This window comes from Chaetomium globosum, genomic scaffold (assembly GCF_000143365.1).
Source record: "Chaetomium globosum CBS 148.51 scaffold_6 genomic scaffold, whole genome shotgun sequence".
NCBI lineage: Eukaryota > Fungi > Ascomycota > Sordariomycetes > Sordariales > Chaetomiaceae > Chaetomium > Chaetomium globosum.
In genome coordinates, this window is record NT_165981.1 from 721,306 (window position 1) to 745,858 (window position 24,553).

Below are 24,553 nucleotides of genomic sequence, written 5' to 3' on the forward strand. Positions count from 1 at the left end.
TTTTGACACCCGGTTTACCTAGGCACTTAATCAATTCAACTTCAAGGTGGACATGTCGTTGTGTGTCAAACGCTGTTGAGCTGCAAATCGCACTTCCCGTCCTTTTCAACGTGCGGTGGTTGGTTGGGGTCATGTGTGAGAAAACATGTAGGTACCTATGTTTTTTCCTCTCTTCTCCTGGGCTTGATGTGTGTCGCGATGCTCCGGTGCCGCCCAGTTGATATCTCTTGAATAGGCTTGCCAAAGGGCTAAGACTGGCTCACCAAGCCTCGGGATGTCAAATGAACAATGGCATACACAAACATGCGCGATCATGTCATAAACACTTTGTAGCTATCCCATATGTACACAAGAATAAGTCATGTCCAGAATTTGGATTGAACCTTGATTTTTTTTCCGTCCTGGTTTTCCGTCTCAACGACCCGGCGGGATCGCCTGGAACAGCCTCGAATTTACTTGGACAGAAGGCTGACGATGGCGTTGTAGTTGGCCTTGGGGTTGTAGTTGCTGTCGAAGAGAAGCGGGTTGCCCTGAGGACGCCACGAGTCCTATGAAAGTATTTGGTTAGCAGTCCGTCCCACGATAGTCCATCTCGCCTAACCGTAACTGGAGAAAAAAGGAGCCAACTCACAGGGTCGCGCACACCCCAGACGGTGATACCAACGCACTTGGGCTCGTCGAGGCAGCCCTGGGTGACGGCGGTGTAGTCGTTGGTGTTGCTGTTCTGGATGTCGAGCTCGGTGACGGCAACCTCGGAGACGCCGGAAGCGGCGAGAGTCTTGATGGCGCCGGCGAGGCCGTTGCCGCCGCCGGACTGGAGGTGGCCCTGGGTGCCGATGCCGTCGATGGGGGTGCCGGCGGCCAACCACTTCTTGACGTGGTTGACCATGCCGTTGGTCACCTTGGCCGCGTTGGGGCTGTCCAGGTTGTAGTCGTTGATGTACAGCTTTGCGTTGGCGTCGGCCGCGCGCGCCGCCTTGAAGGCGATGTCGACAAAGTCCTCGCCGAGCACGTTGGAGAAGACGCTGCTGCGGAGCGAGCCGTCCTCGTTGAACATCTCGTTGATGACGTCCTAGGGCGTTGCGGGTTAGCTCGGGTTTGGCATGCTCACGCCAACAAGAAAACATACATAGCCGTAGATCTTGCCCTTGTACCGGGTCATGACGGTGGTGATGTGGTCCTGGATGGCCTTGGTCAGGGTGGCCTTGTCGCGGATGTTGTTGACCCAGCCGGCGAGCTGCGAGTGCCAGACAAAGGTGTGGCCGCGGATGGTGATGTTGCGCTGGGTGGCCCAGTCGACGAGGTAGTCGGCCTGGCCCCAGTTGTAGCTGCCCTGGTTGGGGTTGATGCTTTGCCACTTCATGCTATTCTCGGGCGTCACCTGGCCGAAGTTGGCCTCGATGATGGCCGCGTTCTTGCCGGCGCCGAGACGGCCCTGGTCGGCGCAGGTGCCAAAGTAGTGCTTGCCCTTGGCCTTGAACAGCTTGTCGATGCTCTCGGCCGCCTGGCGAGTGTCGAGGGCGGGTGCTGCCGAGACGGCGAGCGGCGCCAAGAAGAGAAGACTGGCCTTCATGGTTATGACGTTGGAGTTCAAGACGCTAAGCAGTGCTTGTTTGGTTCCGTGTGCTGCTGCCCAGACATCGACCAAGCAGTTGGGAACCGCGGAAGGGGGATCATCCTATATACCCCGCGGGCAGACACACGTTCCCGGTCGTCATCGCTCTGCGAGTCTGCGTGTCTGCAAATCTACCCGCCCGTCCCGTATTTCCAGAACAGTCCCCGCGCCAGGCGGCGAATAGATTCCTTGTTTGTTTCCCTGTCGGACCCCTGCAATGTGTTTCGTTCCTGAGGATCCCGCCGCTCTTTTCCTGTTATAACACGACCCGGAATCTCGAATCAGACCCCCAATTCGGTAAGCCCACGGCATCTGCAAGCGGGGCCCCGCGGCTGGAGTGCATTGCCTCCTTGTCGGGCATTTTTGTCTCCTTTAGCCGCGCCCTGTTTGGACGGTTAAAGGGTGATCATCCCCCTTTTGCCAGATCCCTATAATATCAGGTTCTACAACCCTCTTCCCCACAGACGCCTTATTATACAACGATTCCAAAGCCATGCGCCCCAATGAGATGTCTATTTTCCGGTCCAGGCTTTGGCTATTGGTGGAACATTGGGGCGGGGGCCAAGCGAGTCTCATGTGCCGGCCACAGAGTCCAAGGGCCATCACCTTGTGCCACCCTACGCGCCGCAACAAGAGCCGCTTGGGCATCTAACTTGGCACATTGGACGGCACCGCGCCATGATCAAGGGCATGGTTCGCATAACAGCTCCAATCGCATGCCAAGCTTTTGTTCCAAAACTGTTGATGGTCAGACATGTCAATATGTACCAACGTCACCGCAATACGACAGCTTGTTTGGACTCTGACCCTAGATCATTGAGCCGGCGCCGGGTAGAAAGAGGCAACCGGGGAAGCGGATGACTGCCATTGTCCTGTTGGGAGGGTATTCGTGGATCTATTCTCTCCGTCCACAGGCGCGGCCAGCAGCTGCAGTGCGCGTCCATTCAAGTCGCCGTGGCCGTTAAGTCGTGAGACGGAGCTTGTAATATCGGACGGGCTCATTAAGACGTCCCTGCGGTGCTTAGAGATCGCTTGGCAGAATGCACTATGTCTAGGCTGTATTCAGCGGCGCCCAACCCGGATACCCGTTCACGGCACCAGGATAACTTGGTCAGCAGGACAACCAACAACCCGTTTTCACGACTACCAGTCGTTGCAGTTGGCCATGTTTATCTTCAGCGAGTTAGCCCCCGATTATCCCAAAGTGAAACTTGAGACCGGCCAAAAGGCATCGTCAGGGCCACAAGTATGAGGTGAAACGTCGCTTCTATGTCTTGACACTGCAGCGCCAGGCTTCATTCGGTATACACAATACGCCATCCAACGAGTTCTATGAAAAAGACCACCCGAGCGCCGAATTTTCATGAACCCGAAATCGCAGCTATATTACACCAAACTAGTAACACAGAGTGGCGATGATAGCCTCTCACCTAGACAAGAATTTCTGGAACGCTGACTGGTCGATGACGACGTTGCCAACGGCACGGAGGCGCTTGCGGCCCGCCTTTTGCTTCTCGAGCAGTTTCCTGCGGCGCGAGATATCGCTGGCATGCAGCTTGGCTAGGACATCCTTGCGGAAGGGCTTGATGGTTTCACGGGCGACGATGCGCTTGCCCACGGCGGCCTGGATGATGATCTCTGTGAGGGGTCAGTCTCACGCATCTTATCAAGGGGGAAAGAGGCGGCGTGGGAGCGTCGCAACGTACCAAACATCTGCCTGTCGACGTGCTCCTTGAACTTGGTCACCCACTGCCTGCCCAGCCGGTCTACTTGGCTGGCGTGAACCACGCGCGCAATGGCGTCCACGGGCTCCTTGTTAACCAACAGGTTCATCTTGACCAGTTGACTCTCCCGCCACCCCGCGTCCTCGTAGTCTAACGTGGCGTAGCCCTTGGTGGCGCCCTTCAGCTTTCCGAACAAATCGTCAACCAAGCTCGACATGGGCACCTCATATTTGAGGATGACCTGCGTAGCGTGGAAGAACTCGAGGCTCTTTTGGAGACCGCGGGCGTTCTCGCAGATCTCGATGACCCTACCTAAGTATTCGTCGGGCAGTGTGATGGTGGCGAGCACGTACGGCTCGAAGGTAATGGCCTTGCGCATGCGGACGTCTTCGCCCTCGGGGAAGTCGGCAGGGTTCGTGATGATCGTCTCCGCGCCGCCGGTGCTCCAGGCGATCTTTGTCGGGACCGCCGGCTCCGTGATGATGATGTCGGCGCCGTGCTCTTGACGAAGGCGGTCCTGGAAGACCGAGCAGTGAAGACTCCCCAAAAAGCCCAACCGCCATCCGGCGCCAAGAGCCTCAGAGAAGTCCTTCTGCAGCGTGACACTACGATCGTTGAGCACCAACTGCCCAATGCTGTCCGCGAGTTTCGTGTAATCACCCTGATCCGTCGGGAACGCCGCGACGAAAACCATCGGCTTGGGTTCCTCAAACCCCGGATACGCCTCGACGGCTTTCTCCGACCCCACTGTCGTGAAGGTATCCCCAATCTTGGCGTCTTGAATCCTCTTCATCCCGGGGTTGAAGTGCACATATCCAACCTGCCCCGCGCGCAACACCTTCTGCGGCACCTGGTTCGGATACTGGATACCCACCTCCCCCACAATATACTCATTCCCCGTCTGCAAACTCGCCAGCTTATCCCCCGCCCTCACGGTCCCATCAAACACCCTCACCAGCAACACCACCCCCTTAAACGTATCATACCACGAATCCACCAACAACATCCTCAACGGCTTGGCCGTATCCCCCACCGGCGCCGGCACATGCTCCAGCACCGCGGGCAGGATCTCCCCCACGCCATGGCCCGTCTTGGCGCTCACCCTCACCGCAAACGAGGTATCCAACTCAAAGACACTCTCCAGCTGCTCCAACGCGCGCTGCACATCCGCCGTCGGCAGATCAATTTTATTCACCACGGGGACCAGCGCCAGCCCCTGCGCGAAGGCCAGATAGAAGTTTGCCACCGTCTGCGCCTGCACGCCCTGCGAGGCGTCCACCAGCAGCAGGGCGCCGCCGCACGAGGCGTACGAGCGCGTCACTTCGGCGCGGAAGTCCACGTGGCCCGGGGTGTCGACCAGGTGGAGCAGGTAGTCGAGCCCGTCGCGCGCGGAGCGGTGGATCATGGTGCAGGTTTGCGCTTTGACGGTGATGCCGCGCTCGCGTTCGACGTCGAGTTTGTCCTGTGGGTGCGGGGGGTGGTTGTTAGGGGGTGCTGTTGGGTTGTGTAGGAGGGGAGGGGGGGGAAGGGGGGGGAGGGGAGATTGAGAGAATGGTTGGACGTACGAGGATCTGCTTGTTGGCATCGCTGGCTGAGATGGTGCCTGTGTACTCGAGGAGCCGGTCGGAGAGGGTGCTCTTGCCGTGGTCGATGTGGGCGACAATGCAGAAGTTACGGTAGCGCTCGATTGGTATTGCTGCAATGCGTTTCTCGAGCTCGGCGGCGCGGCGCTGCTCGGGCCCGTCTTTGACAGACGTACTGGCGAATCGGCATTGTAGTGGTGTTGCCGTCGTCGGGACGGTTCGATGTGGGGTGAGGGGATAACCCGTGGGGGTACGGATAGATCTCGGACTCGGTAACGGCCCTCGCAGTCGTGGATCTCCGGTAAAGCATCGCGTGCTACGTGGCACTACTACTGTTCCTCCTCTTGCTGCTGTGCGCAAAGCCTGCGTCGGCGTCGACAGCAGAGACACTCGGCCCAGAGGCGGCGCCAGACGCACACGCCGCAGCCATAGTCCCATCCGTGTTTCCCGGCCCGGCACGCCACGCATCCAATTGGCGTTCTAGGTCATGTAATCCGTGGTGGAATCGGTTTTCGTGTCGAGATATCGGCGGGTGGTCGTCGTCTTTGGTTAGCTGCTTCGTGCCCGAAAATTGGAGATCGCCAGGAACGCCAAGAGTTCATCCCGCAACTTCCTGAAGCTCAAATGCTTATCTTATCGGCCCCCTGTGAAAACGACCCGCACGAAAAAGAGGGAGAGGGGTTCAGGGGTAACAACTTTGAAGACATTGGAATTAATATGAACAACAGCAAGAAAAGCTATGTACAGCGCTCCAACCCATGATCCCGCGCTTCTGTCCTTCTGTGTTCAGTGTCCCAACCTGCAGCAGTAATGAAACATATCTCAAGCGTCTAAACGGAAAGGGAGTTTCTCCCTCCTGGCCAGGTACATACAATTCTTCCCCCGTTCCATGCATGCATGCAATTATACACACCCCATTCACCCATCCCCTGGAGATGGCGCTCTCAATCAATCATGAAGCTCGTACACCAGTACGAGTCTCGTTCAAACAACAACAGCCAGCGCTGATATCGCACGGCCATTTGCTTCACCTACACGGTGGGGCGGGGCTGCAACACCATTATGTGAAACTGGGAGGGACGTTCACATCAGCACCCACTCGGTGCCGCGCTTCACAAACTTGTCTAACAGGAGCGTCAGGTCGGCCAGCGCAAACCGGCAGACATAAAACGCAAAGAACTCAGCTGCGTGGCGTGTGCACAGCTCGATGCCGACCTGTGTCTTGTCGGCGTGACGCAAGCCCGGATCGTCGACTTGTCGCGCGATTTGGTCTACAAGACAAAAATGTCAGCCAGCCTGTCTCTCCCCAGTGCTCCTTCATCACCGTCAGAAGTGGTGGTTACTTACCCACTGTCTGCGCGGCGTCAAACAACCTAGCCAACGACGCCATGTAATTCGCATTGGGACCCCCAAACGCGACACCACCCAGATCCCGCTTCGTCGGCCGACTGGTCGGATGGCTGGTCATCGGCAAGCTAGCAATGACCATATCCTTGCCCATGCCCTCGTTCAGATTCGTCGAGCTCGCCCCACCTCCAACATTCCCACCGCTCCCACCCTTCCCACCATACCCCGTCGCCAGCCCCGGCAGATTCGCCGAGCTATTCTTGCTCCTCAACCTCCTCCACGAAAAGCTGCTCGCCTTGCCCGCGACGCTCGCCGAGCGCGGCATCGACGCCGGATCGGTCCCATCCCCGGCCGCCGCCGCCGCCGCATCCTTGAACATGGCACTCGCCCCCTGCACGCCGACGTCACTGCCCAAGCGCCGCGACAGGTTGCTCTGCACCTGCTCAAGCACGCCCTCAAGCGCCTGCATCTCCTCGAGGACGGCGTCGGCGTCGCAGGTGTCGACGCGGGCCAGCTTCTGCAGGGCGGCGGTCAGCAGGTCGCAGTTGGCGATCTTGTCCTCGATGCCCTTGAGCTTGACGCCCTTGACGCGCCACACGTCGCGCGGCACGAACAGCTTGGTGCTGATGTACCCGCCGCGCGAGTGGCACAGTGTTTGGTATAACGCGCGCATCAGCCAGAAGGGGCGGAGCGTGACGTCGCTGGGGCAGGGTTCGAGGGGCGCGGGTGCGTCGGGGTGGAGCAGGTTCGGGGAGCCCAGGTCGTCGGCGGAGTGGAAGTGGTTCTCGAAAAGGTGCAGGCCGCTGGTAGTGGCGCTGTTGGTGCGGTCTTTGACGAGGCCTGGCGGGAGCGACGGCATCGCGGGGAGCCGCGAGCCGAACTGGGTGCTCAACGGGGTGCCGGGAGAGTGGTCTGGTGTTTCTTCCATGTGCGAGATGGAGAGGTTGCGTGTCTTTAGGCTTTTGAGGGAGGAAGCGGAGTAGTTCTTCCGGAGATTGGGTCTCACGACCGACGGGGTCCCCACGCGTGAGTAGTCTTCCTGCGAAAAGGCCAGCGGTGGTAGCGGTGTGTCGTCTGGCTCTTCGTCGAGGGTTCCAGGAATAGGGGACGGGCCGAGCCTCGCAGAAAAAGGACCCGCCGTCCGGTTGGGGCCAGCGGATAGAGCTTGACGTTGTTGTACGATGTAACTGCCCGCCTTTGGCATGGATGGGATTGCCGGCCCGGCTGTTGCTGGTGCTGTCGGGGCAAGCTGAGTTGTCTCGATCTTGAGCTCTTTCGGGTTTTGACCCGACAGCCGCCTGTTCCGGACGCTTTGGCCGGAGCCCTGGGACCCCGCGGAAGTGGGAGGCGGGGGAAGCGGAGCCATGGCGTGGGGTGGCAACGCCGGCAATGGGCCTGATGGATGCGGGAGACCGTTATCTTCGCTTACCGGGGTGAGAAGCGTGGTTCCAGTAGCCGGGTTAGATCCCATGGAGCTGTGCCAGGTCCGGCCGGTCATGCCGCTCGAGTCGGATTCTCGCGGGACCGGTGGCCTCGACTGGACACCAAACGAAAAGTCCTGAATGGTATTGCCCTGCGTCATCTGCTCCAGCAGTCGTTCATCCTCTTCCGAGTCATTGCCGTCGTAAAATTCATCCTCGCCGATAGCCTCCTGCCTGCGGTATTCCTCATCCTCCAGTTGTTGTTGTCGCCGTAGTCTTTGCTCACGCTCGTTTGCAAGCTCCAGCGCCTCTCTTTCGGATTCACGCACTAATTCCCTGGCGATCTCCACTCGCCGCAGTGTGTTCGCGATGGGATCCACTTGGGCATCGTGAAATAGGTGCTCGGAGTATTGCGCTTCTGGGTCATATCCATCGTCGTATGCGGCCTCGATGGCGTCGTCCAAAGCTGCGTCGAACTCGGCTTCCGTGGCGCCGCTGGCAGCTCGTATGTGCTTACGTACAACCCGGGAAGAGGAACGCGAATGCACTGACGTTACGCTCGAATGCTCGGACTCGTCGATTGGATCCAGCCACGAGACCGACTCGTGGCTGCCTGCTCGTTTATGTCCCAAGTGCGGGAGCGGCGGCGCTAACTGGGTGCTCTGGGCCGGCAGCTCTGGGGGGGGGGCGTTGAGGGCTGTCGTGCTCGACAGGCGGTGGCGAAAGCCGGGCGGGAGAGTGTGGTCGTCGAGGTGAGAGCGGTGGTGGCATGTATGCGTTATCTATGTTCGGGGGCCGTAGCGTGGAGCCGTTCTGGTACCGGGCCCTTGAAAAAGCAGACTGTAGGGAGTACTGTTGGGTTAGGTAGGACGAGGGCCCATCTCTGGGATCCCTTGCGGCATCACCGGGAAGTGGTGATGCTCTTGACGGCGGTGGGGGGTGTCTCATCGGCTCCTGAGCAAACTGGGCATCCAAGAATTCTCCCTGAATTCGCTCTCTTTCGCTCGTAGCTGGGTGAGAGTATTGACCACCCGCTATTTGCCCGTTCAGAACATCGTGAAGGTCGTTGCTTTCAGGCCGTTGGGGTAACGCCTTCCCCTCAGGCTCCATGTCGACGAGTTGCTCGTCCAGTTCCATTACCCGCGCTAGGTAAGTTTCATGCTAATGCCCGAGACGAGACTTGTTAGACTCTGGGTGGAACCGGCAATGCTAAACCGTGGGTACTCACGATGGCTTCGAGCTTCCTCCGGTCCTCCTCACCAGAAGTCCGCAGGAGTACTTGCTGCAGCACACTACATGCTTCGGCATAGGCCCTCCTAGCGCCCTCTAAATTTTGCGCATTGTCCAGTTGAACGGCGGTGTTGGCTTTTTGCAGAGCTTTGGACAACATTGCTTTTTGCGACATGGGCTTTCCCTGGCGATCACGGTCCCTTTCACGGTCACGATCTCTATCTCGGCTCCGCGAAGAGACAGTGGTGTCGGCGCTTCCTTTTGCCCCGGTTGATCGGCTGCGTGAGTGGCCCCTGACCTGGCCATTTTGTGTGTAGGGCATGGTAGAACCGTTCATAACCATCGTGGCAGGCTGAGGTTCGGCGAGGTGCGCCTGAAAAGATGATGATCCCTGCTCCTCTTCCTCGTCTTTTTGGTCATCCCAAAACCTGCCGCTGTCCTGTCGGGGTTCTGGCGCCTGTTCGGGCTGGTCCAAAGAGAACTGCCTCAACGCATGGGCTTCGAGAACTTCGTCCTCAAGCGACGGCCCCGTTGCAATCTGGGGCAGACTCTGGAGCGGTGCGAGGGTAGTGGTCGCGGCCGGTTCGTTCCGATTCCTTAACTGGATCGATGACCGAGGTGAACCACCCGGTGTTGAAGGTCGACGCCGATGGAGTTTCTTGCCCGGCGATGTGAATGCTCCGCCTAGTATCTCAGAACTTACCCGGCGAGTGAAGTCGGCAATATGTGATGCGCGACTTGAAGTCGTCGAGGCCGACCAGCGGTTGAGGTTGCGAAGAGTGTCGCTCAGGCCCCCGGCGCTGCTTGACCGCGAATGCCCCCTCTTGTGTTTCCAGTCTCTATCTCGGGCGGAATCGGGGATCTTGGGCGCCGGTCGGGGGTCATTGAACGGATCCCGAAGCTCGGGAGCGTCGGCGTGGGGAGTGCCCGGGTCGACAACAATTCTCGCGGGCGGCAACAGCGATGAGGTGCGTGGGGGGTTGCGACCGGCAAGAGACGAGCTCCGGGGCGGATTGGAGGGAAATGTCGAGTAGGTGGTAGCAGGATGAACGGCGGGGGCCGAGGGACGGTCGGGGTCTGCAGGGGGATTGTTGTCGATCGCGTCGAGGTGGTAGAAGTGGCTCCTCGAGCCAGGGTTGGCCAGGTCTCGGCTCCTGTTGGTGCGGCGGGATCGGGATCGGGGGGACGGCGACGTGTGGGATCCAGGACCAGCGGAGAAGGCGGACGGGGCGGGCGGCGGCGTGCTCGAAAAAAGGGCGTCGGACGATGGATAGGACGAGGTCGTGGGTGTGACGGCGGGGCGGGATGAGGACATTGCGGGAATGTCCCCAGGGCGGCTCCAATTGCTCTTACACGAAAGCGAGCAGCCGGCGGCCGAATCGAGACAAGGTGGGAGGGCTCACGGCAGAAACCAGGGGAAACCGAGACAGTGCAGGCGTGGATTTGTGTGACTGGGGACTGCGGGCGCAGGGAGTCGGGGCAATCAGCCGAGCGTGTGATGATCGCTTCTTGGCCTGCTGTTGGCTGGTGTCGGCCACTGCAGCGCTAGCTCGTGCTCGATTCGTTCTCCTCCAATACTTTCCCCACTACTAAGGCAAGCGTCGGTGCGGTGCAGGCCTGGCGCCAGTGCGAGTTCGTGCGAGTCGCCGGTGCCCAAATTGGTTTGGGAAGTTTTTTTTTTATGATTCGCCGGGTCGCTGCCTCCAATGACGACGGCGAGGCGCACACGACTTCAATCGCTCGAACAGAGGCGGACGAGACTCGAGCCCTTCGGGGTATCACGATGGGAGACTCGGCTTGGTGGCCACATAACGGCGAGTTTTGAGTGGTCAATTGATTGATGTCGGGCAAAATAAACCCCACGCCTCAGGCATGTGTTGTGGACGGGGCCTTAGGTTGGGAAAAGGGGCAAGCGCAGCGGGGCTCAGGGCCCGGGGCTTTGGTTCCTTTTGTGTGCGCGATTCTGAGTCAGTTCACCAAGATGCTGTGCCTTCCGAACCCGCAAAGCTGCTACATGAACGTGTCATCAACATGCTCGCGGATGCCTGCTTTTCATCCTCAAGATCCAACGGAACTGAAGGCTGGAGTTGGGAATGGCTTGACGTTGACCAACAATGGTAAGACCCCTAGCTAGGTACCTTAGTTGGTGTGCTTATTAGGCTCATGGCTAAGGAGGAACGGGACCGTGGCAATTGCGTGCAGAATCCCCGGTTAAGTTTCTTCAAGGTTTGGCCCCGCAATCATGACTTGGGGCGATTCGGCGAGGTGCAGTTCCCTGACTCCACTCGTTGCCATTTTCCTCGGCGCCAGCTTAAAATCCGGGGACAAAGTTGAGGACCATGATAAAACAAAAAAAAAAAAAAAAGAAAAAAAAAAAAGAAAAGAAAGGTAAAATATCTCGCAAGAATATGCTTAAAAACAGCACTCGTTGTAGCAACTGGAAAGGACCTAAGTGAGGAATGGACTGGGTGCATGGCTGAAAAAGACGGCACATGAATTTTAAACTCGGCGTCCAGTGATCTGGACTTTCCTAAATCGGCGATGTGCTGCAAGATGGTGGAAGGTGTGGATGGTGCCTTGCATGCTGAGCTGCAGCGATAACAACCTGAGTAACCGAATGTATGTACATGCTGCTTAACATGCCTCAACACTTTTATGTGGCTACCTATTCACGTAGGCTTCAATACCGAGAGGCGCGATAAGTAAAGTATTCATACACTCTCTACGATCGGCGGTTTATTTTCGGTACGTAGACTGAAGAACTAGATCTACGTTTTCTGCAGGTTTGTTACCTTACTTTCCATGCAGATACCAAAGTGGATCAACAACCACATGATCCCATCATCGCCTTTCTCGCAATCCCCGTCTCTCCCTCAAACCAACCAACCAATTCAGCACAACGTGGTCGTTACTGGTTAACACAAGCTTTGTGTCGAAACATCGAATTTCAACGGCAGCTTATCCCGTTCCCCCTGCGGAACGTGAGACGCGCGGCACCTTGTTGCCCGGGTTGAGCCGCGCTGGAACACCTCCCGTTTCACAGTTGTTGTTTTACATTGAAGCACCCGATTCCTCTCCATCCCAACTCTGCCAATGTCAACCGCTGGCCGATTTGTCTCAGCTTTTTCTAGCAACTTGTTCTCGAAACACGACAAACATCACCATCTTAAAACGACAACAACTCGAGGGCCCCGCCGTTTCCCCGATGGCGTCATGAATCGGGGACCGGAAACGTAGGTAGGTACCTATGTACAAACTCATACGCGGGGCCTAATCATGGGAGGCGGGGGAATGAGAATGTGTGTTTTCTTGCATTGACCGCCCCCCGTCCCCTCCCCCCGGCGGCACAGGTGGCTTCATTTAAGCCCTTGCCACTGGGTGTTTCAACGGCGCAAGTAAGATATAGGGAAGGGCTCCCAAGCACCCACGAAATACTATCAAGCACCCAGCTATACCTAATCGGGATAACTAACTAATCGTTTTTCTTTTACCAGTGACGGACCGTCAGCTCGCGTAACGTATGTAATTCACGTAAAGCAGGGCTAACAGCGCCAAAAGTTCCGAGATTGCCCCAATGGCACAGCAAAATCATCATGTCAATTGACGTTGTTCCAACAATCCTGTTTACATGGGAAGGATACTCTTGGGTGACCTCGATCCTCTATAGTAGTGTCTTCTTCCTCGCCTTCGTCGTCTTCCTCAAGAGCTGCAGCATCCTCACGAGCCAGCCGAGCATCAGCCTCTCCGTCAGCAAGCAACGCATCATGTGTATCCTCGACCTCGGGATCAACAGAATCGAGGGCATCAATGATGCGCTGATACGCTCGCGGCGGTGCCGCTCCAGGCTCGTATAGATCTTCTTCAACTTCCTGCAGCCGCAGTAACCCCAGCTTTGTAGTTGTGACTGCAGGAGTTGATGTGGCTGCCTCCGTCTCTGATGTAACTGCTACCACAATGCAGTCAGCTTCCTGAGTTTGCCGCTGAACTTGTAGCTGCGGCTTTGTTTGCGAGGGCGGCCGCGTGGCTTGCCCGCCGATGCTCCCTTCATTATGGGAGGAGCAGTTGACGGGGGAACAGCCGTAGCTGGTTCAGTCTCGAGCTCATATTCGAACGCCGAAGGCAGCCGCTTGGTACCAGTGATTCCCTCACCCTTCTTCTTCGAAGCAGGGACCGAGGCGATGGTCCCAGCAGGTCTGCCTTTACCCTTGACCTTGACGGGCTCAACGGGAATATTTGGCACGACGTTGACGATCTGCTGCTCCTCTCCGTCGGTCACAGGCCGATAACTCCACCAATGTTTGTGGATTTGCTTCAGCTCAACGGGGCCATCACCGGTAAGATGCTTATAGAGAGTGTGGCGGCAGGGAAGCCCATGGATAGCCGGCAGCGAACATGTGCAAATATCGCCTTCCCCACCCGGTGCGTCTTTCGCGGGTAGCTTTGCCACTTCAGTAGCAAGCAAATGCAACGCGTAAGTTGAAATCTGGCCCCGGATGTAGCTGTAGATGACGCCATGACAGGGAGTAGGGACCTTGTTGGTGTTCCAGGAAGTGTCGTGGTCAAGGATGCTGTGTTGGTTCTTCTAGAACAGCACGAGGCGCTCGAAGACGCTCTTGAGGTCACCCCTGGATGTGACCAGGTATTTCTTGATGGAAGAATGGGATGATTCAACTGCTGAAGTCGTAACGTGGCTCAGCATGGAGACAGAAGGCCGCGGCATCCCTATTGCAACTGGACATTTCAGGAGCCTTCGACACGGTTAACCACATACGACTACTGGCAACACTGCGAGAAATGGGCTACCCGAGGTGGTTCGTTCTCTGGACAAAAGACTGGTTGACGGGCCGAGAAGCCACCCTCCTCTTTGACGGCAAGACGGCGGCACCGACGGCGATTCGGGCAGGGGTCCCCCAAGGCTCACCGCTTTCTCCTGTTCTCTTCATCCTCTATATTTCCTCATGATACAAGCAGCTAAAAGACGAGCACCCTCACTTGTCTATAGCGGGGTTTGCGAATGACGCCAACCAGCGCTGCTCTCAGATCAGTCAGATCAGACAGACCCTCCTGATCTGATCGGATTGATTCCCTCGACCCTTGGACTGGACTGGACTGGATTGAACTGGACTGAACTGACATACAAATGCAGCTATTCGTAACCCTGCTGCCCCTTAATCGATCCCCAATCCGGCCTGCTGCCCTTCATGACTCCTCCGATGACGATATCGCCGTTCCTAAGCCAGTTCTTCAGCATCTGAAGCATCTCGATAGTCTCCCACTTCATTGCATGCCTCTGGGAGCTCAGAGTAAGCCTAGCAATGCTGAAGGACCTCTCGCAGTCAGCTGCCATGGCTGGAATAGCGAGAATGTCAAGGGCCATCTGAGACAGCTTTGGGAACTGAGCCTTATTACTGATCCACCATTCAACCGGATCGACGTTGCCCCCGACCTTCATGTTGTAGTACCGGTCAATCTCGTCCTCGTTACCATCTTCATCGGAACTGACTCTGCTGTTGACGAAGGCCTCGTAAGCATCGTCCTCCCGGCCTAAATCTCGACAGACAGATCGACCCTGAGGCGGGGGATCATCAGAGCTGCAATACCAGCGGTCAAAGTATTCCTTGAGACCATCTTTCGCAGCAACGAGCCACTCATGTTGTTCGGGATCCCTCCACCGACGCCGCAGCCACCGAAGGCCGAGATTTGGATTCAGAATGATAGCTGCAGTGAACAAAGGGGAATCCGCAAGCTTCGTGTAGTACTCGTCAAGTTTCTTCCAGGCATTGTTGATACTGGCCCGAATGCTGGCCCGCTCTCTAGCTTGGAGTCTAAGCAGACCGTCGCTGTCGGGCATCGTGACGTACTCGTCGCGGGCATGAGAAGGCAGGGCCCCTTCGTTGAAGCGCAGCCGCCGCGTCGATCGAAGCTGCGATAGACTGGTTGGTTGATTACGCGCTAGATCCGCCGAAGCTTCAGCTGCTCGAGCAGCTTCAAGACCGGAATCCTTGTTCGTATAGAGTCTTGTAACCTTCAAGATGTTCCCAATACATATTCCATCCCCATTAGAACATCTGAAAGTCGACCACTTGTTCCAGACTGCCCCCATCCCTGGGTCTTTATCGTCAGTTTGTAGAGTGGTTCTAAGATCGTCTTGATCTCGATCAGGGCCTTCCAGTCGTCGGTGGTTAGTTTGTCAGCATCAGGGATCCGCTTGTCACCATCAGATTCAAGATCAAGCTCCAAGATAAAGCTGTTGATATCATCCCTCTTCCTGACAGCCCTCTCGATCATCAGGTAAGTTGAGTTCCAGCGCGTGCTGTTGTCCTGCTTGAGGCCAAGGTCCCAGGTCGGCTCCTCTGACAACAGATAGTCGTCAGAGGTCTGGGCTTCCTTAGCATGCTGTCGGAATGCCTCGGATCGTTGCGGCGACGCCCTGATGAACTTGACGATATTGTGAAGCTTTCCAACAGGTCCCTTTGCTCTCCAATGTGCTAGTTCAGCCTCGTCGTCACTCCAAAGGGAAAGGGCTATAAGCAGTGCACCTCTCGAAGCAGGTAGCATCCTGGCCAAAAAGGAAAGCCTGAACAACAAGATTGAGGACATGACCGAAGCATCGCATTCGACGCGCCTTGATATCTCGGTCGGTTATGGTGGGATCGAGGGATCGATATAGGGCCTTGAGGCATGTGTCGTTGTTCCCTGCATTGTCGGCGACGCAGACACCCACCTGCTTCCCAATTCCCCAAGCCTTGAGAATATCCTGGATCGTGAGCGCGATGTAATTCCCAGAATGCTTCCCTAGCTGCCGACGGAAGGCTAGCAACCTGCTCTGGGGCATTTTCTTCTGATTGATGAAGTGCCCAAAGACTGAAATCATGGCTAGGTTGTTTGGAGAGGTCCAAAGGTCGAAGCTAATATGAATCTGACTGAGGGCTTTCGTCAGGTCAGCCTTGACCGCCATCATCTTCGACTCAAAAACCTCCTTGATATCCCTTCCAATTGTCGATCTACTGTGAGGGAGCTCTTGGGCGAATCCAGGGTCTAGCTGCTTTAAGAGCTCCTTGATGTAGACGCTCTCAAGAGCAGTAAAGGGCAAGTCGCCGTCGACAATATAGCCTACTAGAAGCTCCCGGGCCCGACTGATCTTCGCTTGTGGAATGCTGGAAGGGGTCGATCGGTTGCTAGCCTCTCGCTGGATGTCAAGGACGGTCATCTCGTTGTCTGGCCGGCTGGGGCTGTCCTCGGCGATGTTGTGGGACCTGTAACCGTTAGCAACGTGATTAGAACAACGGCAAGGGCTATGCTAGCCTTAGAAGGTGTCCCTGCGAGGCCGAGGTTGATTGAGCGCTGAAAAACTGGGGCTTGCCGTAGGCATCGCAGCGTCGACAGCACCAGACATCCTGCTTGACCTTTCCTGTTGTCGTCAGCTCCGTTAGGAACCAACCCTCACGAGTAATCCAGGAACGACGGCCACGGCTCTTCTTCTTGTTTAGAACACCGCTAATGACGAAAGTTCGGCTCCCCCAAACGATCTTGTATGGCTCGTCGGTATGTGTGACGGTTTGCTGCGCAGCTTCGTCGTACTGCTTCGCGATGGTGCGCAGTCGAGATCGAGGGCGGGGGAGGAAGACTGCTGCAACGTTGTTGGCATTGTCTGCAGTAGAGGCTGCGTAGCTGCTCTGTGCAGCAGTCGACATTGCGAGGTTGGGTTAACTTTAACTGGCGAATCGGATCAGCCTCAGTGGTCGTCACACACACGCGCGCGCGTACAAACAGTGGACAGAGCGACGCGCGGAATCCGCAATTTAGCGCTAGACAGGGCTTGTTCTGGCCCGGAAAAAGTAATACCCGACACATTCATCCACCTCTCTATAATTAACACTCAAAATGAAGGGATTCGGTGCCTTGACCAAGGGCCAAAAGTATGGTATAGATAACAATCAGATTATCAGATTTGTAAGGTGCTCATCTGATCCGACTGATCTGAAGAAATGGCCGATCTGAATCGACTGGACTGCTCTGGATTGATAGATCTGATCTACAATCTGATCTTTGAGCAGCGCTGACGCCAACCTCCTGGTATTTGGTCGAAACCCCGAAGCGAATGTCCGACAACTAGAGGCGGCGTGGGGAACGTGTATACGATGGGCGGACAGTCGGGGGATGAAGTTCGCCCCGGAAAAGAGCGAACTGATCCATTTCAACAAGGGGCGACGGCAGTGGTCAAACCAGCTGGAACTCACCAGCCCAGGGAGAGGCACCAGCCCCGTCAGACCGAAGGAATCTACCAGGTTCCTGGGAGTCTGGCTGGACCGGAAGCTCAACTGGAAAGCCCACCTTGCAGCGGTGGAGAGGAAGCTGAGGACCCAGAGCTATGCCCTGTCGAGGCTAGCGGCGTCGACATGGGGACTGGGGCTAGCCAAAGCGCGAGAAGTGTACACAAAGTGCATCCGGTCAGCGCTGGCCTATGGCGCATCGTCGTTCCACATCCCCACGGATGTGGGAGGCGAGCCGGTAAAGAAAGGCATCACCAAGGCCCTCGGCAAGGCCCAGAACAAAAGCTTGCGGATGGTAGCGGGAGCCTTCAAGCACACTCCCATCCGCAACCTCGAGACGGAGACGTGGGTGCCGCCGTTGGACCTATATCTCAACAAACCGCTTGCGGACTTTGAGACCAGACTCCAGCGAACCGACCTAGACGACGGTCAAGGCGGCAAGAAGACCGCAGGGAGCGTTATTCTTACCACCTGTCAAAGGATACAGCAGAGACTACGCTCTAAGAGCGGTAACAGCGGCCGACCGCGAACTGTGGGACTGTGGGAGCCCACGGCGGTGGAGGAAGCCGCGAGAACAATCGCGCGCTGGACGGGGGGGACCGTAGATACGAACAACGTAGTAGAAGAGGCCTGGAGGGCGAGGCGGTTAAAGGAACGGGACGGCAGGGCAATCACCAGGCCGGCGGACGACTTTGACCATCAGCAGGAGACGCTATTCCGGGAAACGAAACCCTAAGGAGGCACGACGGTCTCAGCAAGGCAAAGAGCTCACTGCTGATTCAAATCCGGACGGGAGCAATAGGTTTACGGGACTTCTTGTTTACACGGGGAGTCCCCGAGGTTCTGACTCCTGCCTGCGAGTGTGGCGAGGGACGAGAGACTGCCGAACACCTGGTAGTGTGGTGTTTGGCCCCACCATTGACTCGAAGATGGGAGAGAACTGGAATTCGGACACGACAGGACTTTTACTCTGTTCTACACGGCATCAATCCCACGATTGCATGGCTCGCGAGGAGAGTCCTCGACTGGCTGATGGACTCGGGGAAGCTGCCGATGTACAACTTAGCCAGGAGGCTCGAGCTGGAAGCGGCGGCCCGAAGCGCCCCCGTTCGGAGGCCAGGGAGGCCTCCTCTCTTTGTATACGCAGACTCACCAGAACGCATCGTTCCTTGATTGTTGGTATGGGCTTTTCACCCGGCCCGGGAGGGCACGGTTTTCCTGTACACTAAATAGCTGAGGGTCCGGCACGCCCTAGGGCATAGCGGAGTATGAATAATAATATTTACGGGGAATCCGACGCCCTGCTCTTTCACCAACAAACCTTTATTGAAACAGATCAACCGGGTGGCCTACGACGCAGTCGAGAGTGCGGTCGAGAGCCCAATAAAGCAGCAATCGGCGCAAATTTACGGTGACCTGACCCATAGCCGGCCAACTACCCCGTTGCTTTTCACCGCAGACGAGGATCTCGTATACTTGTTCAATGTGATGGACCGCCCGAATGATTGGCGCATGATCGCAGATTCCTTGGAGAGTTCAAGAACCCTGGCATCCATCACCGACCAAACCAAGAATATCCAGCATATCATGCTCCCTTTTGGCGGATTTGACACCAAGAGTCGTCTTTGTGCCGGCTGCGAGAAGCTCACGTGGCACACGTCCTATCTGAGTTCCTGGACTGAACAGCGTCTTCGGGATCGGTAAGCCCGTAACCGACGAGGTGTTAAGGCGGCGTGTAGAATATGTACCAAGGTTAAGGAGAAAATGAAGCTCAGCAGCGAGCCTGGCGAAGAGGCTACCATCCGCGAGGGGCTTTTACAGGAACGCATGTTGGCCATGCTGCGTCAAGTGCAAAGTGACTGCATCAAAGAACGCTAACTACGATATTTACGCCATCCGCTTTCCCCGCCCGGCCGTGCACACAGGAAGTGAGGACGACGAGGATGACACTGTCTCCATTTGCTCCGACGACATTGACCGCGAGGACCGCTTTGGCTGGTACAACAATTCCCGCGATTTCCTCGCCGTTGAAACAATCCCTTGCCCGTCTTGGGCTCGATGGAGCAATGACGGCTCCCGTCTCCCGTTCCAATTTGTCGAGCTGCCAACAACCTCCGGTATACGGTCACCACCTCCACCCCCGTTTGTCACAAATGGCAATACCACTGCGGACCCTTCCAGCCTTCCAAGCCCCCTCGGCCGAGAGCAAATTCGCTTTTCAGCGTTTGGCAAGGCTACGCCCGTGCACGGTGGCCATTGACAGTCCAAATGGATCAATATCTGGGACGACGTTCCCTCCAACTTGTACCGCTGCTTCCCCGACCTCGTGTGTTTGCACGTCATTGACCACGAGCTGACGCTGCGGCCCGACATCACCGAGTTGCCCGCCCAGGGCCGTAGGTGGCTGACGGGTAGCCCCGACTCGCTGTTCGTGGAAGTGGTGGACCCGACGGACGGCACCTGGGTTTCTGAGCCTCCAGGTACGCCTGACTGGAAGGCCGAGTCAGGCCAGATGGTGGGCGACTGGGGCGAGTCGTTGCCGTATGGAGGTTATAGCTCGGAACAGGAGCGGGATACTGTAATAGCAGGGGGTACGCGCCGGAAGGCCAAGTATCAGCAACCACCAAGTCTGACCACGGTGCTGGAGTATGTGGCGTAGTTGAGGGTGGTTTTGGAAAGACAGCTCCGCAAGGACCAGGAGAAAGGGATACCGACGAGGAAGGTTGACGTAGCGATTGTGGCATACTTGGTGTTGGACGATGAAGGGAAAGTGGACTTCCACGGAAGGGCCAGGAAGCGGATGATGCGGGAGCCGCACCAGTTGGTTCCCGATCCTCCACGTTAATCGCGCCGAGTACACAGGTAGTTGACGAAATGGCCTAGATGCATCTGGTCAAACCAAAAACCCGTTAAACATAGTTAATTACTACTTCTCGGCGAAAATCGATACGGATGCCAAAGGCTTCCCTGATCAAATGTTCGTGCCCCTGACCCCGTCCGTATGTTCCAGGTTGTTAAAGCTAAACTAGAAAAATAATACAAAAGCTCCGCTGCTGCGAAAAGGTGTACGATGACTCTCGGTTTGAAAGTGACCTTGGTAAGGTTGGTAGGTACCTAGATAGGTAGTTTCGAAATCAAAACCCTGCGGCAAGAAACTTAAAGATAGGTAGTATAAAGACCGCCAGTATACTTCCCGAATAATAACGACCTACCTCCCTTAGGTACATGTACTTACCTAATGGAAGCGATGGTTGTTTGGGCTTCACTGTGTACCCGGCTTGGCTACCCAAGGAGGAGGAGAAATGGGCATGGTTCAGTCCTGGCCAAGATCGGGGATGTTACAGCAAGTTTCCCCAACTGGCAGGACTTCGAGTTTGTTCCTCCGTGTTGCTCCCTCCCGGCCATGTCGAAAGGGCCCAATCATAAAGCCCCATCCCGCCCAGTGTAAATCCCCCAACTTGGAAGCCGTTTCAGATTGCCATAAGTTAATATGTAGTGCCTTTCCAGTAAGAAGAAGGAAGCAATTGATCGGCACGACCTGCCTTTACCCGCAATTTACCAGCTGATCCGAGTCTTGATGGACATGATGATGGTGTTGGGGATTCAAGGGCCCATGTCGTCCCTTCTGCCTTTAAACATTCAATTGAACTGGAAACCCGCTGGAGCAACCTAGGTTCGGGAAGGTGCATCTGCCTCCAAGTCGTGGCTTTCCTCCCGTGCCTCTGCACACCTTCCACATCTTGCACCCCGCCCTCGATTCCAACCTTCGACTGGTGTGAAAACCGAAATGTTTTCCCGGCACCGGATTCTGGCCGCCTCCCTTGCCGTGGGCATCACCCTCTTCCTGTGGTTCCGCACGCCGCAGTGGCCGATAATAGCGATAAACACACCGTCTCCGGAGATTCTCAACAGCACTCTCGGGGTAAGTTGCTCTCACCGTAAGCAGTGAGGCCGTCCTGGAACGACATACTAAATGGCAGCACTTTTAGTTTCAGCACATTTTCGCCATCAACCTCCCCTCGCGAACCGATCGCCGCGACGCCTTGGCGCTGGCCGGCGCCTTGTCCGAGCTCGACATCACTTGGGTTGACGGGGTTTTGGGAAAGGACGTGCTCGACAAGACGCTACCGGGGGACCCAAATAGTCGACAGGGCAATGGAGGGTTTACAACGGGAAACAAAGGGTCGTGGAGGGCGCATATGGACGTTTTACAGAGGTGGGCTCGGTGATTCTTGATTTCCGCCCAGTTGTTATCTAACTGCTGCGCAGGATTGTCCATGAGAACGTGACTAGTGCCCTCATCCTCGAGGACGATGCCGATTGGGATTTGCGCTTGAAGAGACAAATGCAGGTCTTCGCGCAAGCGTCGAGGGCTTTCACGCAGCCGTCAAATGGGCAGTCTCTCGCAGAGCAGTACAGCACTCACGCCGACCCAGAGCTCGCAATCACACAGCTACCGTTGGGAACTCGTCCCCGCCTTACGCCTTACGGCGACGATTGGGACGTCTTGTGGCTCGGCCACTGCGGGACCGACTTCCCGGGCACGGCAGCCCTAAGGGTGACGATCCCAGACGACATGACTGTTCCATCCCCGAACCATCTCAAACCGCACCCCTTCGCCTTGCAAGACGCTCTCGCAGAGGACTATCCCCCGCATACGAGGGTCGTACACCCCTCACGCGGTACAGTATGCACACAGGCGTATGCCGTCAGTCAACAGGGAGCAAGGAAGTTACTTTGGCAGTTTGGGCTCCAAACCCTGACGATGGGATGGGACCTTATGTTGCGGGATTGGTGTGACGATATGTACAGCCCCCTCAGCTCGGACACGGCCGGCGACGATGGAGACGACGAAAAGAGGAGGGCTCCGATTTGCGTAACGGTGCAGCCGCCGTTGTTCAGCCACCACTACGGAAAAGGGGCCGCCTCGGATATCATGGCGCCCGGGGGAGGGTTCGTCAACAAGGATAAAGAGATGACACCATACGTCCGGGTCAGCGTCAGGATGAATATGGAGAGGTTGGTCCATGGCCAGAAGGGGATAGAGCAATGGGAGGACGACACTGTGCATCTCGCAGACTGATTGTTGGCCGGTACTTCTATTCAAAGTATCCAACAACAGTATGTGCAGTGCCGGCTGATCTGTGGTTTTAGGCCTACCCTCAAAACCAACACCATTCTGGAGCCGCGGTAGGCGCCGCGGTCAGATCTATGGTCACGGAGCCCGGGGGATGTTTCTTTAACCCATGCCCACGACTTGGCTGGCTACTCTACCCGTATTGACAGCGTGTGCTACAAGAACCCCGATCCCCGTTCACCGTTCGTCGGCACCTCACTCCAGCTCCACTCACCACCCGGTATGCAACAAATCGCAACGCAGCCTGAGCATGTTGCAGAAAAGCCTCCGGCAGAAACTCTCACCAATCAATGTGAGGGCGTCGGGCAGACTTCAGCACTTCAGTCCATACCCAAGGGCGTACAACAGCAGGGCATCGCTACCACCATGGCGGATGCACATGAACCCGCGCTCCGGTCTGCGGCAGCAGCTTCCCATCTACCAACCCGCCTGCCCTGCACCTCCCACAACCCGCCTACCGTGCGCCGTGTCTCCCGCCTTGACGTGACACTCAGGACCGGACGACGCCCATTCCCCGCTAGGTAACCATATCTGCGCCGCGAGCGAACAGGACAATACTGAGAATAAGATGGTCAGCTTCCCTCCACTACAGAAGGTGTAGAATGATGGCGGGATTGCTGGGATCAAACATGCCGTCCGAGGGGACGGCTCAACCGCTAGAGTTGGATACGCGGACTATGACCGGGCAGTGAATCGAAGTTATTATTTGGCAGCGCATAGTTCTCGTATAATTAGGCGTCAGGTCGGGCAAGTGATGTGCAATCAATTTCATCTCCCAAGGTTTAATATATTCCTGTCCGGCGGTCTCAACCCTTTGGCGTGCCTCCTCGTCCCGTTTATGTGGCTGATGTGATCTTGGCCAGTGCTGTTTGAGTTCAAGCCCGAAGCTGGAGGTTTGATATTAAGGAGGCCAGTTTCAAAGGGGTTAATGGAGATTTCATAAGACGAAAAATGAGACCAGGCGGATGTGAGGTTATAGAACCTGATGGGCGAAGGGGTGAATGGAAGCAGATGATGTGTAACAACTTACCGTGTTAATTAGGATCCCAGCTTCGGCACAGGAGTCGGAAGTCAACTTGCGAGCACTTCAATCCTGTTGGTGGGGGATCATTCGAGGACGGAAATTGAGAGTTGGACATTTCGATCACATTGATGTGACTGAGAATTGATCTCACTTTTTCCTCCTCACGGGATCATAATGTCAACCCCACAGGTGCTTTGTGTTGTGTTCCACCCGACCACAGTTTGTTCGAGGATAACGCGGAGTGGAAAGTTTAACTGATCAGGCTTTTAGAAGTGCCACGCCCTAACATCACTGGGAGCCAGGCAGGCAGCAGAGTTGTCCATCTTCATATGTTAAACTTAGTTCCCCTTTTTTGCTTGCACCACGCCAGTGCCTTTCGTCGTCTACAACAGCAACACTCTTCAAATCCCGCCTCGCAAAGATCCGCAACCCACGCATCGGGGTTGTTCACTTTCAACCAAGCAGGTGATAATTCATTTCAGCTCAGGAAAAGCAGCCACACCATGGTGTCATACAACGTCTACCTCGCCGAGTCACTCGGGGGAGGTAAGGGAGACCACCACGCCATCCTCGTTGAACACGCGGCGCTCCATTCTCCCGCGCCTAATACCGGCCTGCGGGCCTTCCTGTACCAGGTCAGGGAAGTGTTGCCCAGAGCATGACGTACGAGTTTCGTGATGCCCGGGACGAAGACTCCTTTCTCGGAAAGACACTGCTGGGAACGATCGAGTATGGCAATTTCAACTGCCTCGACCGCATCTGCGCTGCCTTGCCCCCGCCGAAGAAACAGTTTGACGGGGCGAGACGGCTGCTCCCTCGAGAGAAACTGTATCAATGCCAGGCGTGGACACGGGACGCCCTGCAGGCTTTGGAAAATGGAGGGGTCTTGAAGGGCCTGCATGGTGTTGCATGGCAAGGCATCCATGAGGGGAAGGGGATAGAAACATGGAGCATTTAAGACGGAGGGACGTGACTACTACAAAGGAGGGAAACGAGGAAAGGTGCGGGAACGAATGTTGAGTGCGCGTGTAATGTGGCGTGGACATGGAACCGTTAAGGTACGCGAAGGACACGGATGTTGATGAAAGAGTCGAGGTGATGGTGACGCCAATTCCGAGGTCACATTTTATTGAACCTTGATTCAGGTTCTCTGTATGTAGCCTGGAACCAATCTTAGGAGAGAACTCCCGCTTCTCCAA

General features: G+C 56.3%; 8 protein-coding genes across 8 annotated transcripts in view; 2 read left to right on the plus strand and 6 right to left on the minus strand.

The window, feature by feature from the left end:
- Positions 1-452: 452 nt before the first annotated feature.
- CHGG_08572 (uncharacterized protein) lies at positions 453-1,573 on the minus strand (the record flags this gene model as incomplete). Its single annotated transcript, XM_001226498.1, has 3 exons — positions 453-548; positions 632-1,072; positions 1,130-1,573. The coding sequence occupies 3 exons, from the start codon at positions 1,571-1,573 to the stop codon at positions 453-455; spliced, it is 981 nt and encodes a 326-aa protein (XP_001226499.1).
- A 1,468-nt stretch (positions 1,574-3,041) lies between these two features.
- Positions 3,042-5,232, minus strand: CHGG_08573 (uncharacterized protein; the record flags this gene model as incomplete). The annotated part of the gene is made up of 4 exons (XM_001226499.1): positions 3,042-3,253; positions 3,322-4,801; positions 4,905-4,974; positions 5,099-5,232. The coding sequence occupies 4 exons, from the start codon at positions 5,230-5,232 to the stop codon at positions 3,042-3,044; spliced, it is 1,896 nt and encodes a 631-aa protein (XP_001226500.1).
- Positions 5,233-6,005: 773 nt separating this feature from the next.
- CHGG_08574 (uncharacterized protein) lies at positions 6,006-10,235 on the minus strand (the record flags this gene model as incomplete). The annotated part of the gene is made up of 4 exons (XM_001226500.1): positions 6,006-6,193; positions 6,270-8,472; positions 8,919-9,521; positions 9,624-10,235. 4 exons carry the CDS (start codon positions 10,233-10,235, stop codon positions 6,006-6,008), a joined length of 3,606 nt encoding a protein of 1,201 aa, XP_001226501.1.
- Positions 10,236-12,866: 2,631 nt separating this feature from the next.
- CHGG_08575 (uncharacterized protein) lies at positions 12,867-16,614 on the minus strand (the record flags this gene model as incomplete). The annotated part of the gene is made up of 6 exons (XM_001226501.1): positions 12,867-13,451; positions 13,515-13,651; positions 14,078-14,843; positions 14,966-15,398; positions 15,460-16,176; positions 16,274-16,614. 6 exons carry the CDS (start codon positions 16,612-16,614, stop codon positions 12,867-12,869), a joined length of 2,979 nt encoding a protein of 992 aa, XP_001226502.1.
- Positions 16,615-16,804: 190 nt separating this feature from the next.
- CHGG_08576 (uncharacterized protein) lies at positions 16,805-19,852 on the plus strand (the record flags this gene model as incomplete). The annotated part of the gene is made up of 6 exons (XM_001226502.1): positions 16,805-16,839; positions 16,978-17,838; positions 18,092-18,413; positions 18,529-18,663; positions 19,064-19,339; positions 19,457-19,852. 6 exons carry the CDS (start codon positions 16,805-16,807, stop codon positions 19,850-19,852), a joined length of 2,025 nt encoding a protein of 674 aa, XP_001226503.1.
- A 1,128-nt stretch (positions 19,853-20,980) lies between these two features.
- On the plus strand, positions 20,981-22,855 carry CHGG_08577 (uncharacterized protein; the record flags this gene model as incomplete). Its single annotated transcript, XM_001226503.1, has 4 exons — positions 20,981-21,115; positions 21,189-21,409; positions 21,463-22,212; positions 22,480-22,855. The coding sequence occupies 4 exons, from the start codon at positions 20,981-20,983 to the stop codon at positions 22,853-22,855; spliced, it is 1,482 nt and encodes a 493-aa protein (XP_001226504.1).
- Positions 22,856-23,887: 1,032 nt separating this feature from the next.
- Positions 23,888-24,255, minus strand: CHGG_08578 (uncharacterized protein; the record flags this gene model as incomplete). Its single annotated transcript, XM_001226504.1, has 2 exons — positions 23,888-23,968; positions 24,022-24,255. 2 exons carry the CDS (start codon positions 24,253-24,255, stop codon positions 23,888-23,890), a joined length of 315 nt encoding a protein of 104 aa, XP_001226505.1.
- Positions 24,256-24,495: 240 nt separating this feature from the next.
- The window catches only part of CHGG_08579 (uncharacterized protein), a gene marked incomplete at both ends in the record, with an annotated part of 2,102 nt that continues 2,044 nt past the window's right edge, over positions 24,496-24,553 (minus strand). Inside the window, one exon of the mRNA XM_001226505.1 lies at positions 24,496-24,515. Coding sequence (XP_001226506.1) covers positions 24,496-24,515 — 20 coding nt within the window. The remainder of the gene's footprint in view (positions 24,516-24,553) is intronic.